The sequence below is a fragment of the Triturus cristatus genome, chromosome 9 (genome assembly GCF_964204655.1).
Source record: "Triturus cristatus chromosome 9, aTriCri1.1, whole genome shotgun sequence".
NCBI classification, from domain to species: domain Eukaryota; kingdom Metazoa; phylum Chordata; class Amphibia; order Caudata; family Salamandridae; genus Triturus; species Triturus cristatus.
In genome coordinates this window covers 761,585,575-761,604,225 of record NC_140592.1, presented here as the reverse complement: position 1 = coordinate 761,604,225, position 18,651 = coordinate 761,585,575, and the positions used below count along the sequence as shown (strand labels likewise).

General features: G+C 42.5%; 1 protein-coding gene across 1 annotated transcript in view; it reads left to right on the top strand.

Moving 5' to 3' along the window:
- RTN1 (reticulon 1) overlaps positions 1-18,651 on the top strand; it is a 598,175-nt gene that overhangs the window by 245,547 nt on the left and 333,977 nt on the right. Inside the window, exon 3 of the mRNA XM_085626098.1 lies at positions 12,494-13,294. Coding sequence (XP_085482224.1) covers positions 12,494-13,294 — 801 coding nt within the window. The remainder of the gene's footprint in view (positions 1-12,493; positions 13,295-18,651) is intronic.

The following is an 18,651-nucleotide window of genomic DNA, read 5'->3' as shown; positions in this document are numbered from 1 at the left end:
ATTTGTGAGAGTTTAACCTATTGGCATTGTAAATGACAATGCCTTTTATTTATGTTTTGAAAAAAAACACATAAATAAAAGGTATTGCCATTTGCAATGCCAATAGCTCAAACTCTAATAACTGCGAGACCTATTGCATTGCAAATGCTTGTTCTGGATATGGCCTGCTTTAAAGAAAAACAGTTTCCGTTTGGGAATACAAATGCGGAGATGGAGGTCTTGTGGCCTTGCATTTGCAGCCAATCAATGAGGGCTGCAAATTGGACCGCTTTAATTAATATTCATGAGGCATGTTTTATTGTGACCCCTGAAAATGGACAGTTTGCATTGTGACCTATTAGTATATAGGTCATATCATAAATTGCCCACCTATTCACAAACCATCCGGTGTGCAACTTGCATATCCTGGTTTATGAAATGTTATTCATGCATCAGGCCCATAGGTTGGATAAAAAAGAGGCTTCATGAGCTTGGGGAAGAGCAGCTGATGAAAGGTTGAAAGGAGGGATACAAACTAATAATAAAGACCTTCCTATAGGAGCTTTAAGAATTTCTTGTAGTCCATGTTGATTAGAACTGATCTGTAAGCATCTTTTTGGTCTGTTCTGATCATCTAATGCCTCACTTGGAATACATCCTGTTGATGAATGATGGTTTCCACTTTGAAATCTTGGTGTAGTAAGAACATCCTCAATTCCGTCAGGTTTGCAATTAGTTTCAACCAGTGGAAACTCTGATTAGTGTGTGGTCCTCCTCCTTTTGCCAACTGTCTCTTGACCTGTTTCCATTTGAAAACTAGTGTTTTCTAGCAATTTGCTGTGGCATAACTTGCCCTACAGTTGCTGACCTATGGACCCTTTGAGCTGCCTCATGCCAGCTAGCGGTACGCCCTAGGTATAAAACCAGGCCATAATGAAATTAGAACCTGTAGAGGTGGAGGACCACTTCACAGAGGGCCGTCTTCTCCCTTTTGGCCAATTGGCTGCAGAGAGTGGACTCCCGCCGGGACAGTTTCTCCTACATAGGCAGCTCACACATAGATGTGGCACCCTGTGGGCTCTCCCAGACGGGGAGCCTGTGATGCATCCAATACTTCAGGCCACGTTGACTGTGGGGATAGGTCGCCCCCTTATCACCTGGTTGTATAGAGCCATTCGGAAAATGATGGCCACTTCACTAGACATGCTCCGCCATAAATGGGAGGATGAGTTTGAGAGGGCATTGCATGAGAAGAAATGGAAACGAGCACTCGAATTCCCGAAGAAGGTCTCCCGCAATTCACAATTCAATAACATACAGTTCTGTATACTACATAGAGGCTACATCACTCCCGCACAACTACATCGCCACTTCCGTAAACACAATTTGCATTCCCCCACTGTCAGGTCCCAGACCCCGCGGTCAAGCATATGCTGTGGTTGTGTCTGGTCCTCCAAGATTATTGGCGCACCACACATGCCGTATTACAAGAGGTCACGGAACTCCCCTATATAGGCACATGGGAAACACGCTCCCTCGGCATATTCAAGCACAACATAAAGTGTGGGCGCGGTTTGTAGCCCTTGCCTTGTTATTGGCCAAGCTCCATTGGTGCTCCCCGACAGCTAACGCAGAGGCATGAAGAGGTGCGTTCCGTAAATAGAGCGCCGCAGAGGAGGATACCCTTCGTTATGAGAAGGTCCGCCATAGCCATCGAAGGCCTATTTCCCCTCAGTGGCCACCCTCCTTGTGCACTTCAGACAGCTGGGCGAAATGATGATTTTACCCTGTGACCGTCCCACGCACACTACATATCGGGATAGACCCCCATCACCCCTGGGTGGGGTATATCCTAGCATGCTATCAAGCATCTTTCCTCCCTTTCTCCTCCATGCGAGCACACTTTCGCTCCTGACACCTGCTCACCTCTCACCCATCCTCAGTGTCACTCAATTCCCTACCACTAATACACTCTGATACATGTGTCCCCCTACCCATCCATTTATCCACAGATCACTCTCCCCTGCACTATTTTGACTGCACCTGAGAAAGGTCATAGGCACCAATGCCCTCACTGCAAAACGACTCGACGTACTGCAGAACACCAGAGATATCATGTGTTATGATAACCACATGTAATGGTATGTTGTTTGTGGTTTTTGTTTGTTTAATGCTGTACCCACCGCTGAGCCATGATTTGTTGCATGTGGTCATTATGTTTGTCTATGAAAATCCAATAAAAATGATTTAAAAAAATATATAAATATATAATTAGAGCCTGTAGCAATTGTCTGGGGCTCAGCTTGTGTCTCTCCTCCTTTGACTCCAATCTCTTTACCTGACTATGTCTGTGGACATAGCTACAAGGAGCTCCCAGACTCGTTCCAGACAATCAGTACTTCACCTGAGGCGCTTTTCAGATCACAACCCTGATTGCAGATAGAGGTGTGGAGTGAGGTGTACTGGGCTGTAGCTGCCTGTGGTGCGGACAACGCCCAGCCATGAGCTGACCCAAGACAAATGTCAAATTTTATTGGTTCATATGAGGATCAAAGAGATACCTGTCTTAGATATTAGATGTATGCCTTTTGCACTTGATGATTGGATTGCAATGTCCTGATTCAGAGACCCTGAACCTCCTGATATTGATTATGAATTCCACAGTTAATTATATGACAAGCTAAAAATGAATAATTTGGCTTTGCCTCCTAAAGACAACAGTCAGACAACAAGATGTTTCCCTTTTTTAATTTACCTTGTTGTGTATTCGGGTGTATTATATGGTATGGCTATGCAGCCTTATCATGGAATACACTGGTAAAAACTTTGGTCTTGGGACAGTCAGGCTCGTTTGCACAAACTTAAGCTCAACCCTGGGTAGCTGAGACTTTGAGCAGCAAGACTAGAACATAGGAACTAATGTAAAATATCTAACAGTACCAAACAACAAAATAAGAAAGCCAAGCAACACAAAAGAAATACTAATACTAATTTATAAAAAAATAGATACTATTTTTGTGCATTTTTAGAGTCTAGAATGGGCACAATCCACCAGAGGGATCCAGAGATACAAATATGTAAAGAAATCTTAATTTTTAATCCAAACGCAAACAAGCATTGACAACCGTAAAGTTGGAAAACTTTTGAAAAGTTTGTGAATATTAGTTTAGGTTGGGCAACAAAATTCAATTGGGAGAAGGTCTGGTGGGCTACTAAGGGAAGATTTGGAAAGTTGCCTGGCCACCAAAGGGTTTTCTAGTTCAGTTCCACAGTTTACATCATGACCACCATAGACATCAATGGAGTAGTCCTGACGCTGAGGATGCAGGGAAAGAAGATGCTCAAGGATGCTCCGGGCGCCCAACGGCAGCTAGCAGCACCATTTTAGCGGTTTCTAGCAACTTGCTGGTGTGGGATGCTTAACCTGAGGGGACCCTGGTGCAGTTTCCAGGGGGTCAGTCCATGGCTCCTTTGAGTCCCTTCCTTTGGTTTGGGGCTGGGGCAAGACTTTTTCCCGAGCTATGAGCCACGGGCACAGCTCTCTCTTCACTAGCCCAAGGTGCAGCAGGTGCAGCCTCTCTTTGTGCAGTGCAGGGGGCAGTAGGGCCGTCCTTCTTTGGTCCTTCTTCCTATTCTGACATAATCTGAGATGGAGGGTGCCAGTGGTGCCATATTTATTCCCAGAAAGTGCCTCTGGGGAATGATGCGGTCACTAGCCAATGGGCTACCAGGTCACCTCCCTCTTGGTGACAACTTTGCGGCATCTAGCAATACAAGAGTGCACTATTCCGCCCACTGTCAAGATGTCGGGACCCTTCCTCGGATGTCAGGAGCTTGGTATCCCACCCTAGATGTGTGGATACCTGAGGGCTGCACAACTAGGGAAAACCGATTTGGGCACTGGGTTTCCATCACTGTCCCTGTCTCAATGACCAAATGGCAGCCCTTCAGGAACGTGAATGCCATCTGCCCATCAAGGCGGCTTCACCTTTGAAGCTCGCCTTTTTGGCTAACACCTTGCGTGGCTTTCTGTGAAGAGGAGGTAACACCTCACCCTAACACCTTGCCCTGTAGCATAAACTCAAATGATCTTAACTTGGCTCTTATGGAGCACCATTACTCGGGCTTTTCGAATCTGGTAGAATTAGGAAATATATTGGCCAAAACCCTCATACGGGGATATTTGAGGAAAACAGATTTTCCCATTTTCAAACATTGTAGGTCTCACCACCTGTCCTGGATATCGGTCACACCCGATTTGATGTCATTGAAGGTGTTTGAGGCCTTTGCACTTGAGTAAGACCAAGCAGCTCGTAACAGCTCGAAATGGGGAAAAGCTCTGGCTCCTGATAGAGTTCCTGCAACATTTTTAAATACGAACCTCTGGAGTGCGCAGCCTTTATTTTGAGCGCAGTGAATACATACTTTTTTAAAAACGTTATTTATTTGGTTTCCTTAGTGCATCACAATAACACAATACAACACCCGGTACAACCTTAGCCTTACGTAGCCTTCCAATGTTACATAGTACATAATCTACAATCCCAATGGCCTTGGACAGAAATATTTCCCAGGTCCCTCCATTGCCCGGAGCCCTCCGCCTCCCATCCTTTTTGTTTTTGTTGTTGAGGGACACTGCGTGACGTAGTAGTAAATACATACTTTATACGGACATTGTAAACTGCTGAAATCGTCCCATATGTAAAACTGTCTAACTTTTAGTCCAGAGAAATCAATCTATTTCCCTTTTAGATCTCTGGAAATATTTTTCAGAAAGTAGTTATTTACATGCTCCAAATATGGATTTGACTACAAAGGTGCTTTTCCCTGGCCTGGTGGGTTTTGGTAAAGGTCTAATTAAAGTTCTTAAGGCATTAGGGGATGTCGTTCTCTGTGCAAGCACAGAAAATGGTTTTAGTCCATCTTTTTTCTGAATTTGAGATTTTACTGCAAATCAAAACTGTGAATTTCCCTAAATGCAAAATCCTAGCACTTATAAAACAACAACAAACCTTGCTGCACAAGCCCATTACACATGGTGCAGCACAGCAAAGCTTCTGTGCCTTCAGAGGAGTTGTCTGACAGTGGCTCCTCTCAAAGCAAAGAGATTACCACCAGGTGTAGATCTCTCAATATGGTGAGCAGTAGTCCATGAGGAAAGAGGAGTACAGTACATCCCTCCACTAACCTGGCAGAACTGAGGTCAGTCTGCCAAGGTCTAAATACAGCACAAAGTCACTTGCTAGTGCTTTGTACGGTGTGCAATGGTGGTGTATCGGTAACTTCAACTGTCTGACTCCTGTTGAAAATGGTTATTTACAATCTTTGCATTCTTTACTCACTGCGACTGTGTCCCTACAAGAAGAATGAGGTATAGGAAGCAGTGTTCATCATGCTCCACTATGCCTTCTGTTTTATTGAATTTGACTTTGGCCTAATCCAAAAGGAGCAATATCTAGAAACACAGCCAGAGGTATTTTAACCAGTGTAGCTAAATTGCTCCCCTGGTTTAAACACGTGAAAGCTCATTGCTACAGTTGTGATCTTGCAGATCTTTGATTTTCCTCTCACTCGGCCTGTAAAAGAGATACACACGTTGTAAAAGCGAAGTAGTGGGAGCGGATCCAAAGTAACAACATCGATCAAGCCCTTCAGTCCCGTGAAGACAGACTTTATAATTATGACAAGTCACTCTCATAATGGGATCCTTATTTCGAAATTATCAATCCAGCACGAAAGCGCTCGTCCAATGCAACGATGACAAAGTACCCTCTCTGCCAAACTGATGAGCCACCCTCCTGAGCTACAGTTGGGACGATCTTAAGTATGTCAACGACGAAGACTACTCTGGCTCCATTGCTGAGATACTCCTCCGTTGGCCTAAAGTAGTAAGAGGTGTCGGAGGATTGGCCATTCTACAGCCTGCTTTGGAATTTTGTGTTTGAAGAAACAAAAACAAGTTAAAACTTTGACAGCCAGCCGTCATGTTTGACAAAGTCAATCCCTCAAACCGAAGTGAAGGCAGCCATAATAAACAATTGCACTTTTTTGTTTTTCTTTTTTTTACTCGCCGGAGAAAGCATTTTTACCCCATGTGTGAGAAAGCACTGAGACCCGCTGTCCAGACCTCAGTGCCAGTGTTCTGGCCCATTACAAATGACATGTTGAATTAACCCCTTCAGTGCCAGCCCCTTTCCCCGCCCTGTGCCGGCCGTTGTATTAGCGGGCGGGGTTTATGACGAGCTGGTCTCGTCATGGGCACAGCGCAACCGCGGCCCATGACGAGACCAGCTCGTCATGGGCATTGAAGAGGTTAATTGTCCCCAATTGGCAAGCACTGACTACTTGTAAGTCCCTAGCATATGGTACCCAGGGTACCAAGGAAATGTAGGGCAGAGTATCCACCCAGGGCTGCAGCACTGTTTGTGCCACCCTGAGTGTGACAAGGGGCCAAATGGCTCCCAGCCGCCACTGCAGAGTGGAAGGGCAGTGTTTACACTGCTAGTTTGACTTTGCCATTTAAACAAACTTCTATTAATAATATATGTACGTCTAAGGAAGTAGAAGGAATATAGAGCCTCATGGCAGGGAGATGTAGGCTATTAAGCATCACATATAGGTTTTTACATGTCTAGCAGCAAAACCCTTAAAGTTGTCGTTTTTGCTGAGGAAAAGTTAGTAACCCCATTGGCTAATATGGGTTAGCCGCTGGCATCCCAGCCTGACTAGCTTCTAAATGGGACAACCTAACTGGGTACTGTAAGGTATCAAATTAATTGTTACACAATCTATTTTACTCCAACTGACCATCCGATGGTCGGTACTAGTACACGTAGATGGAATGATGTGAAGGAAAAAGGTGAGGGGAAATTTTAACTTCACCAATAGGTGAGCAAGGAAACAATTCCTTTTGGTTTAGGTACCCTCACACACCCTAGTGGTGTCATGCTTCATCATCGGGTCACCCCGATGCCTAAAAGTCGGGGTGGGCTCGACCACAACGTTGGAAGCTCTTTGAAGATATTACAGACCAGGGAGGCTAGAAAATAAAAAACCTCAAGCAGATCCCCAGTTTCCCTTTATTATTGTGTCTGTCTGGGTTGATCAAAAATTACTAAAATTGGGGTCTTTATAGGAATATTATGGTCCTAGGACCCTAGTGCCATTACATCTAACTTGATGCCCAAGTCAAAGTTAATGTCACTTTTTCTGTTAAGCAACTTTAGAAAGTTGCCATCCTGTGCCCCTGCTGGTCCAGTTGCCTCACTCAGGCTCTTACACACAGACAGCTTTCTGCCCACCTGGGGAGATGTGTGAATGACTCCCTGGCTTAGAAACAAAGGCAGCTGCTGCAAGGCGAGGTGCGACCTCCTCCCCTAGGATGGTCACTCTGAGTGTTAGCCCAAAAGGCAAACTTCAAAGGAAAGCCACCTTTGAGAGTCAAATGCTGATAACGTTCCAGAGCGAACTGCCTTTTGTTCATTTAGATAAGTTTGAGACAGGGACAGAAAGTGAAATCTGTCCCCAAACCAGTTTTCCTGTGTGCATGTAGCCATTAGGTAACTACACCTCTGAGGTGGGCTAACAAGCTCCTCACAGTCAAAAAATGGTCCCGACATCTTGAGAGTGGCAAGAATATTGCACTCTGAGATTGCTAAATGCCACACATCACTGGAACTCTGTCACCAAAGAGGATGGGACCTACTAGCCCATTGTCTAGTGAATGCTTTGTCCCTCTCTGCGCTTTCCCGGGATAAAACGAGCATGCCCGACACTCTGGACTTTTGTACACATTGGATTTGGAGAAAGGACTGCACTGCTGCCCTTCAAACTGCACAAACGGAGGCTGCACCTTCAGAAAAACTGCATCTGCTGCACTTTAGGCTTGTGAAGTTTGGACTGTGCCTGTGGCTCCTGACTCAGGGAAAAGTTGATTCCCAGTCCCAGATCAAAGCAGTGACTCAAAGGGCCTATCAGCAGGCCTCCTGGAACAGCTCCAGGGACAACATTAAAGCAGAAGAAGCCCAAAACAGCAAATCAGTGGCCCCTTCTGAGGGATCATCACTGTCCGCCACCGGATGCCCCAAGAGACTATTCCAAGATATCCAAAAGTTGCACTCAAGTCTTCTGGACCCTGGAGTGCTGTCAGATTTCAGATTGATCACCAAAGAGGAACACTAGCCCCCACAAAGGATATTTGCTGTGACCTCTGTGTTGGGAGATCAGTAGCCCAGCCGCAGCTGGCCTTCTACTGTCACATGAAGAGGATGTCATGGGACCCCCAAGTTCAGTGGCCAAAGTCACCCCACCTCATCCGTGGACCAAGGAATCACCCGCAACTCATCCCCATTGACCACACAGCACCAGAAGCACCTTGGAGCATCTTTACATTCTGCATCTCCAGAATCAGGACCACTCTATTGTAGTCTATGGCGGCCGCATCCTAAAGGCTGGAACTGGGCTGGAAAAAGCTCTGGTGGCAAGGTAACTGTTCAAAATAACCCCACTGGTCTCCTAGACCACTTCCCTGTCAGATTTGGTCACCCAAGTTGGGTCAGAATTCCCGAACAAATTCTTTCAAACTTTCAAAAGTTTACAAACCTTTGTTGGTCAATACTTGTTTGCGGTTGAGCTAAAATCTATTTAATGCTTTATAAAACCCATATTTCCAGAACTCTCTGATGGATTTTGATGATCAATGACACTCAACATTCATAACAGTGTGCTCTATTCCTATAAAGCGTTGCTGGGTCTCTTTCTTGTTGTGTCACTTTCTTATTCCTTGTTTGGTGATGTTAAATGCTTTACACTAAGTTCCTTTGTTAAGCCTTGCTGCTCGAAGCCACAGCTACCCAGGATCAAGCTAAAGGTTGCACAAACAAGCCTGATTGGACCCAATATGTTTTGTAGTGTTTTTCATGGTAAGGCCTCACAGCCACACCATATAATACACCCATTTCCTCACACTCTGGATAAACGTTTTCCCCTACACCACCAGAAAGTCTGGGATGGGGTGAGAGTTTGTTCCCCTTTCCACCTTGGAAAGGACTTTGCACCCTCATGTCCAAAACCATTTTGTGGTTGGAAAGGCTCCAATTTATAAAATCAGAGCCTTTATGACCGCAAAATGACATTTTTGTATTCAAATAACCCAAACTGTGATTCAGGAACATGCTACCGAATCGCAAGTTGGGTTTTGGAATACATACAAATCGGTATTTTGAAAGGGTGTGTTAAGGGCATCCCTTCCAAATACCGATTCCTTAAGGTATGTATTAATGTTTTGCAACTGAAATTTGGTCGCAAAATATGAATGTTTTACCACCTCCTCAAAGTAAGTGGTAAGCTATTTGCAAACTCGAAGAGGTCCACAAGGGGCCCCTGCCCCTTCGTGAATGTTGACAAAAAAATATTTTTAGGAGTAGGCAGTGGTACATAGGACCACTGCCTGCTGCTAATAAAGGTTTGTGTAATTTTTCATTTTCTTTTTTATCCACATTCAATTTTCCTTTAAGTAAAAAAATCCACTTTTAAAAGAAAAAGATTGCTTTATTTAAAAGCAATCACAGACATGGTAGTCTGCTGACTGCTGCAGGCCACCATGACAGTCACTGTAGCTAATCCTAGTGGTTCACGATTTGCTACCTACCTCATTCATATTAATGAAGTAGGTCGAATTACGACCCACTACAATTTGATATTTTGTGAAGCGACCTATTAGTACATGGGTTGGTTCAAAAATACCAATGGATTCAGAGGGAGTCGGTCCGCAAATTGCAGCCACTTATACCAAATGCATTTTAGTACCTCCCATTTAAAACAATTGTAAATTGCGATTTGTTATTTGTCGCAATTTACAATTTCTTAAATGGAATTTTTGTACATGAGTGCCTTACTCCTGCCCTTTATTGGAGTGAATGTCAGACCATTTCCTTAGTGGTCAGTGAGGAGTTTGTGACATGTTTACAGAGTGACGTTGGATTTCTGTGAATTCACAAACTCACATGGTTAACTATGCATTGTAATGCACCACTACTCACCTTCTGTGTGGAGCTACATTGTCAGGACATACAATTATGCAGGAGTAAATGGATTTACAACTGGTAGATGTCGTTTTGCACATACCTAGCAGGTGTAAAATCAACAAATTTCCAGCTGTAAGCATATGTGTATCACTCTGTGAATTTGGCCTTATGTTTGCAATTTTGGTATTTTACGTAGCAACGATAGAGAATGAGTACTGTAAAGACTGAAGGCAAACAAAGTTTGATGCATAAAAAGCAAATAGTAAAATAAAAAATCGAAAGAACAGATACTTTCATTAGTTATTTAGTACATGTAATTAGCAAACAGTTTGTTAGTTATAAAGTCATGTTTTCCATTTATCAAATAGTATATAATTCAAATTGTACAGGTACTCACCCATGGGACCTAGGGTTAAATGAGTCAGAACCTGCAGGGCTGCAGTGCTGAGCACTGGCAAACAATATAAATAGACATTGAAAAAAGACTCTAGCTGCATAGTCCCAGTAAAATTCTTTTATGTTGGGAGGCCTGCTTACATTTTATCACCAAGATATTTTTGAAAAATCAGGGCTATATATTAAATGTACTGGAGCACATCTATACTGGGAGGTATTTTCTGCCCAATCATCCCAGTCACTTGTCCATCCTGGCTCAGTGCCCAAAGGTGTTTTTGGAGCAGTCTCTATCGGAATTGATCCTGTTTCAGCATATTCCATTGTTTTTGGATAAATATGTCCTAACCTGAAACTGGTCGAGGCTAGAAGTCGCTACTTAAAAACAATCCAATTTAGATATAATAGCGCATCTGTGCAGAGTCTGATCTTGCTTTTTAAATCTCCCCCAGATGAATTTGTTTGTCATAACTTGTTTAAATTTTTTTAAACTTTAAAAAATCTGTATTGAATGTTGTAACGCACATAGTTATAACAAATGTTTTCTATGCCATTTGTTGTTCTCAGTAGAGAACTAAATCAAATAAATTAATGTTGAAATCTTGGATAAGGGACTAAAGACAGACAGGCTTTGAGGTCTTTTCACTGTATTATGTGCAGTAAGTTGCTATTAGACAGTATCCGTGATGATTGTTTTATTCTAACTTTATTCCAATTGGATAACTACATTATCTTCTTTGTACACTTGAGTCTCCAAGGGTAGTGATAGGAAAGGTGCCACTTACTTTGACAATTTAACTTGTAAAGTGTTTTACAGCTTCCATATAGTCCAAGATATTGGTGATATCCTAAAGCTAACCCCACCTAAAGCTGACACAACTCTCCCACTCACCCAGTTTAATGTGTTTTAACATTTTGTCTGTTTTTTTACTTTTTATTTTCAAATGTTTGTTGTTTCAAGGTTTATATTTAGAACAGTTGGTCTTTCTATTCATTTGATTAAAGTTGTGACTTAGGGCCATATGTAGGTGGGCTAATACCGGTCGGTAACGGCTGGAAATCGGTAAATTTTCTGTTACCGACCGGTATTTAGCCCTTTGAGATGTAAGAGGCTGGATTGAAGGATTCGGTAATTTACCGATTCGGTATTTTAAGAAATCGGTAAAATACCGAATCGGTAAATTACCGAATCCTTTAATCCTATGTAGGGAGCACTCAAGTGAGTGCATTTTTGGTTTAAGGATTCGTTATTTACCACCAACTACACGTTGATGGTAAATACCGAATACCTTTTCAAAAGCAATTTTGTGCTTTTTTAAAAGTGTCATGTGGCAGACATACATGCCCTTAGGGTATGTATGTGCGCCACATGTGCACACATGCACGATTCAGGGGTGCAACAGGCTGTCAATATGACACCCTGCCACCCTTGAATATGCTCCCCCTATTACCGAATCGGTATTTACCGATTCGGTAATAGTGAATGGCTTCCTATTCATTCCTATGGGCCTCCAGGCCCATAGGAATGAATGGGAAGGTATGCCTTATTACCGATTCGGTAAATACCGAATCGGTAATAACGAATATTACCGAATCGGTAAAATTTACCGATTTTTTACCTACATTCTATTTACCGATTCTTAAATACCGAATCGGTAAAATTCGGTATTTAGGAATCGGTAAATAGAAATTACCTACATATGGCCCTTAATTCTGGTATATGCCAGTACTTCCAGAACATCTTACCAGAATTCAGGTGATTAGGGTGATTTTACAGTCTGAATTGTGGTGTGGTGTAGACCCATATGTCACACTACTGTGGTCCAAACTACAGTTCATCAGTAGTGAGGCATTATATTCTTCTGGGTTTGTTGAACTGAATAACTTGCTTGAATATGTTTTATCATTTTGTGCTGATATTTAATGACGGTATAATATACAACTAACAAGCATTGTTTATATAATTGTATAGACTTCTGCATTTTTATTTCCACCAGAATTACTCTATTGTTTTTAATTGTACTAAATGTAAAATGATGTAATCTAAAAAATTGTTTTTTGTTTATTTCTTTTTTTTGCGTTCTCATGGAACACAGAGCCATCAGGTTCAGAAAATATAAATAAGTACAGCTTATCTGAAGATGAACTTATCAGTGCCATTAAAGCAAAGGATGTAGCCAAGGGCATATCTTTTAAAACATCTGAGGACCAACAGCCTTCCAACACATATGCAGAAACTCATGAAATTAAAAATCCTCCTGGAATTCCGGGTGTACCATTGCCCATAGAAAACGAGCCAAACAGTGCTGACTCTGGGGATTCAGAAATAGAGCTTGTATCAGAAGACCAAGTGACTTCAGAGGAGGCCATGCATTCCACTTACATGACCTTCAGCCACATGGGGGGTCCTCCTCCATCACCCGCATCCTCATCCATACAGTACAGTATCCTGAGGGAGGAGCGTGAAGCCGAACTGGACAGTGAACTCATCATTGAGTCATATGAAGGTTCCTCAGCCTCTGAGGAAAGCCCAAAAAGGGAGCAGGATTCTCCATTGATGAAACCCTTTCACATGGACATCATCGAAGAAGAGAATGGCTTAAGGAATGAAGGTACAGATGCCGCTGATTATGATCTCAATAGTCTGACCGAGAGGAAGATGAATAGAGAGAATCTGGCCGAATCGGCTTCCTACATGAAATCCTCTTTTGCTACATCAGAGGTCAAAATTGAACCACCGCACTCAACAATTAGCTCTGAACTATCAAAGGACAAATTGAGCCTGCAGAAACCAACAGAAGGGTCAGTTGTTAAGCAAAGTATGGGATCTTCTAAAGACTCTGACAAAAAAAGTCCTGTGGCACTACCAACCTTGATATTCCTGAACAAGAAAAAGGGTGAGTAAAATACTTTTGTGATGTTAAGTAGCATTTCATGGATTTAAGAGTAGGCAAGTATTATTAAAAAATGGCATGGTTGAGGGAAACCTGACTCACACTTGCCACCTTATAGGACAATGAACCAAGACAAAGCAGTTCTTCAGCGATCCTGCTGAAAGAAAATGAGAAAGCGCAAATATTTGTTGGGCTAATGAGTATTTTTAAAAACATTTACCTCCATGGGCATAGCTTTTGCGGTGTATCTTACATATAAGTGCATATTTCTTTAATCTATGAGATCTTTACATTGTTGGGAGTCTCTATATCATGGCCTATATCATGGTCAAAACACCACATTTTATATCCACGGTATCAATTGCTACTACATTGTCAAAGAAAGTAAATGTAAAGTTAAAATTAACAAATGTATACTTTCCTATAAATACTTACCTTATCTATATATTGGCAGTTGACACAGTGGGCACAGTCTTTTTGTTGGCTGATATTAAAGACTTTGATATCGTGCCATGTAAATCTTGCAAAATGCCCTAATGTATGTGTCTATTTTGTTACCTTGAAAAGTGTTCCATTTGCCATACTATTATGCGACTGACGTCCCGAAATACGTCACTCAGTATGTACTGAATCAGATACCTTGTGGAGCACAGTTGCATGTAGTGAGCAATGTGTTCCTGTAGAAGCAAACTTCCAACTTTCATAGGATTTCCAAACAGTCCCAGGCACACTCCTACAATAATTAAAAAAAAGAGAGCGAGAAGATGTGAACAGGCTTGTTCCTCTTTGCCTGTAATATACCAAAAACAAACTCGAACGAACTTAGCTACCAATAGGTCCTATTGTCCCAAATGTCCTTCACTCATGCTCCATGGGAACCATTAGGTTATTAAAAGAACCCTCACCCACCAACCTAGTTGGTGGCATGCTTCAACATTGGGTTCCTAACTAAGATGCCTAGAGCATCCAGGGTGTGCTGTGATGCATGATTACAGCGTAGCTGGATATTTATTATGGTTGTGAATTCGTGAGTGGCTTTAAAACTACCTCAAGGGTATTTGTACCAATCGAGATTTTATTATGGATAGCTAAGGTAAGAGAATTAAAAAAGTGTTTGTAAGATGAGATGATAATGGTCACACAAATCACGGTGTGCAGTCGACATGTTTCAGCCAATTTTGAGTGCTGTAAAGTCACAGTGGCTTTCATCAGGACCAGGCCTACTAGGAACCAGTCTAGTGTAGTGTGGGAATGCACACTAAGGCATTCAACAGAAATTGTTTAAATGTCTCGTAACGTAGGTTTTCACCATCCTTCTAAATACTATCTGGAATGGATATAATGAAAGAGCATTAAACAACACACATGCAATGGTAGCGAACATTATCAGGTGGTTCCGTGATTAGCAATCAGACCCATTTCATGTAGGGGTGCTCATGGTGTCGAGACACAGTTAGTTTCTCTGTGTATATTAAACGCTATACCACACACTTAACAGTGGTCGGCACATATTCATACACAGTGATTATCACCATCATTACATGCATGTCAAACGATTTATATCATGACGTTCTGGAAACTCATGTCATTCCCTATGCCAGAGGAATGCTCGGTCTATGAAGACTATAGTACTCTGATGGCAGTGCATGTAAAGTGAAAACACATGTGCAGAACACTTATTAAAATCATAAAATAAGACGTTGTGTCATCCTAACATGCGCATAATGCTTAATAAATGTGACCGATAGTGCTTAAACTCGTTAAATACATACTTAAGTGGCAAGGCTTTCAAGTGACATGGATCAGCTGGGGTGGGTGGGCCTGTAGTCACACACTGTGGAGGAAACCATCTGTGATCATTTAAATGCCACAGGATGTCAACATTGTAATACACGCACTCGATACCCACTCGTAGTCAGTGGAAAGGATGACATCCTTTGGTATTTAAATTATGGGGGGGAGAAAACAGCACCACCAAAGAAGGGATGAGCCTGGGCTTCAAGCCTGTACACTTGGCATTGGATATGATGCAGATGGGCAGTTGTCTAGTCTTGCAAACAAGCAGGGAGGATCAGAAAGTTTTTCCTAGAGAGTTGAAGATTGAGAAAAGGAAGGATGTAGTTGAAAGAGGAGAGACCATGAAGAAGTTCAGTGAAATGGGTATTACAGTACGGAGTCCATAATTCCCAAATAAAAGCAATTAGCATCCTAGTAGGTAATTGGGTTATTGATTGAGAAGAGTGGAAGCTCCACTCAGGCAGTAATCTCAATCCTTGTAAGGGTGAACCAGAAAAGTCACTAAATTAACCTTGTACTTAACCCTCTGATAGCTTGACCCAAAAGCAGTCAGGCTTAACTTAGAGACAATTTGTATAGATTTATGCAGCCCAAAAACATTAAGAAAAGTAAAACCCAAAATAAGAAAAATCTCAAACCAATTTAGAGAAATAGAGAAATTTTGTAAGAATGTAATGAAAACAAAACTACAAAAATCCGATCAGTATAAGCAGTTTTAAAGTTTTCGGTATGTATATTGCCTAAAATCACAAAGCACCACTCCCATTCATCTGGTCGTGCTAGACTGGGGAGAAGCCACAAGTTCAGGCCGATCATATTGGAGCGTTGGCAGTATACAGGGGGCTAGGTTAGTCCTGCTATAAAATTACCTTCTCAAAGTCCGGCATGAAGAGTCCAGAACTTCAGGATTTCTCCTTTTCTTGTTGAGGAGTACACTTTGATGTCAACCAAGTACCCAGGACCTAGTGAGGCACCTCTTGGGGATTAGGAACTCACTATAGCAGAGTCCAGCAGGGCTCAGGTAGGTCCAGGTGCAAGCAGGCCCAGTTGCAGCAGGTCAGCTAGGCAGTTACAGAGAGGCCTCTGGAGTTTGCTGTGACCATGTAGCTCAGAACTTGAGGTCAGCCAACAGATCCAAAGAGTCATTCATGTAGCCTGAGATGAAGGGAGCGGTCCAGTCTTCCTTTGCAGAGAGCCGGACAGGCATCACCAGCAAAGCAGTCCTCAGGGGAACACAGCAAGCCTCAAGCAGCCAGGCAGCCTTCTAAAAAACAAGGCAGGCCTGAAGCAGCAGGGCAGTCCTCTGGAAAACTAGGAAGGCCTCAAGCAGCAGCACGGTCCTCAGGGTAACAAGGCAGTCCTTCTTCTGTAATGTCTGCAGGTCCAGGAGTGTACTGAAGAGTTGGTCTGAGGGCCCAATATTTATACAAGGTGCCAGCCTTTGAAGTAGGAGAAACTTCTAGACTTCCCCCACACCTGGTTCTGGAATTTCCTTCCTCCCCTGCCCAGGCTCCAAAAGGTCTAGAGTGGCAATAGACTGGTGTCAAGTTCTCTGTAATTGTTGTGGGGCAGCCCCTTTGAAATGTAAATGGGGCAGGGAACAGCTCCAGCCCTCTCATCCTAGTGGGGTGCCCCATATACAATGTAAAAGTACATGCCCAACTTTTAAAATACACTGCACCCTGCCCTGTGGGCTGTTTAGGGCTTAGCTTAGGGGTGACTTATATGTATTAAAAAGGGAGTTTCAAGCCTGGGAAAAGGTTCATTTTGCCATCTCCAATTGGCAGTTTAAAACTCCACACTGGTTGCAATGGTAGCGTGTGACATTTTGTAAAAGGCTACTTAAGGGGGTGGCACAATAAGTCCTTTAGGTCCACTAGTAGCATTTAATGTACAGGCCCTGTGTACATGTTGTGCCAATTTACTAGGGACTTGTAAGTAAATTAAATGGGCCAATTAGGTGTAGGGCAATTTTACCATGCTCTATTGAGGGAGCACAAGCACTTTAGAGATGGTTGGCAATGATAAAGGACACAGAGTCCTAAAGCCAACCAAAACGTATTTCTCCAAAGGAGCTGAGTAGACTAAAACGTTTAGGGAAATAAAACAATCCTGGACAGGGAAGCAAAGTGAAGCTGCCAGGTGATCCACTGTCATGCGTAACACCTTATGGTACTCTTGGCTTTAGCAAAATGCACTTGCAATGTTATTTCAATTAACTGTTGTACAACAAAACCGGAGAGAGTGAGAGGTGGCCCCTAAAAGAAAGGAAAGTAAAAACAGAGAAAAGGTCAGAGGACGTCCCTCATCCTAAATACTAATCCATACTTCAAGAGACTTAGTCCTGAAAATGGAGGGAGGGAAAAACCTAACCAAGATCGGATTCTTTCAGATTTCCCTTGAAAGGATGGAGAAAAACGTGGCAAGGTGGTGAGATGGATGGGAACCAAATGCAAGATTTGGAAAAGTCAAAGCATGTCAGACTAAGCATCAGATTCAAGGCACACTGTATCCTAAAGAAAGCAGATTATGCAGCACCATAAAGGGGGAAGGAAGAATATGAGCTCTGGACATTGGCAAGGTGTCATTAGGGAGGGCATATTGGGTGAGGTTGCAGGAGATTTCTAGGATCACAACTGATCACGCTTTAATGCATGGCCAGGTGTCTTTTGTAGACAGCAGACTTGACTAATTTCAGCAGGGCAGAATGAAAATGGTTAATAAATGCAGACCTAGCCAGAGACTGAGGGGTAATTATATTCTGAGTGAAGAGTATTGTGTACCGCTACTTCAGAGGAAGGAAGTCAGGCATGGTAGTTTAGATGACTTAGCCTGTGGGATCGAGCTTTGGTTTGAAATGGAGACAGGAGGAGAGTACTAGGCAGAAAAGAGAAGTTTGAAAAGAAAGAGTGAGTCAAAAGTGTTTTAGAAAAATTATATCTGAAGCATTGTTATCACTACAAAAAATTGAGTTTTTGTAAAGGGGCTTCATTGTCCATATCATTATCCTCTCAATATATGCCTTGGGGTCTCTGGCATTAATTGAGATGCCTTGCCAAGCCTCTTTATAGAACTTTTACCGAACATAGCAGCCTCAAAACCCTGTGGAAGGTCTTAAGTGTTTTGCTCTCCTAGATTGTTTGGCCTCCGGGGAGACACAAGGAGACGAGAGAGCAATCTGAGAGGGGCGCTAGGTGTCAGTCTCTGATGGACACTAGCCGTTAGTTAATTTGGGGTGAACTGCATTAGGTAATCTGTTTTCATCAGGCAGGTTGAGTATTTCTCAAGATATATTTAGGTGGAGTTATATTGATCCCTTACTTTGACTGTAAATTTACAATATTTCGAGCAAAAATCGCACTATATCCCAATTAAATGTATTTACAATCACTACATAAGTTTATATCCCCTTAAGGTAGTTGCTTATTTTAACATAAACGTCTGAACAAAATGATAGAATGACTTCTCTAAATGACTCCGCAGTTTAAAGCAATGTGCGATTACTCAAGCTCTAATCAAACGTTTATGATTAACCTAAGAAAGAAACAACAGAGGGACATATT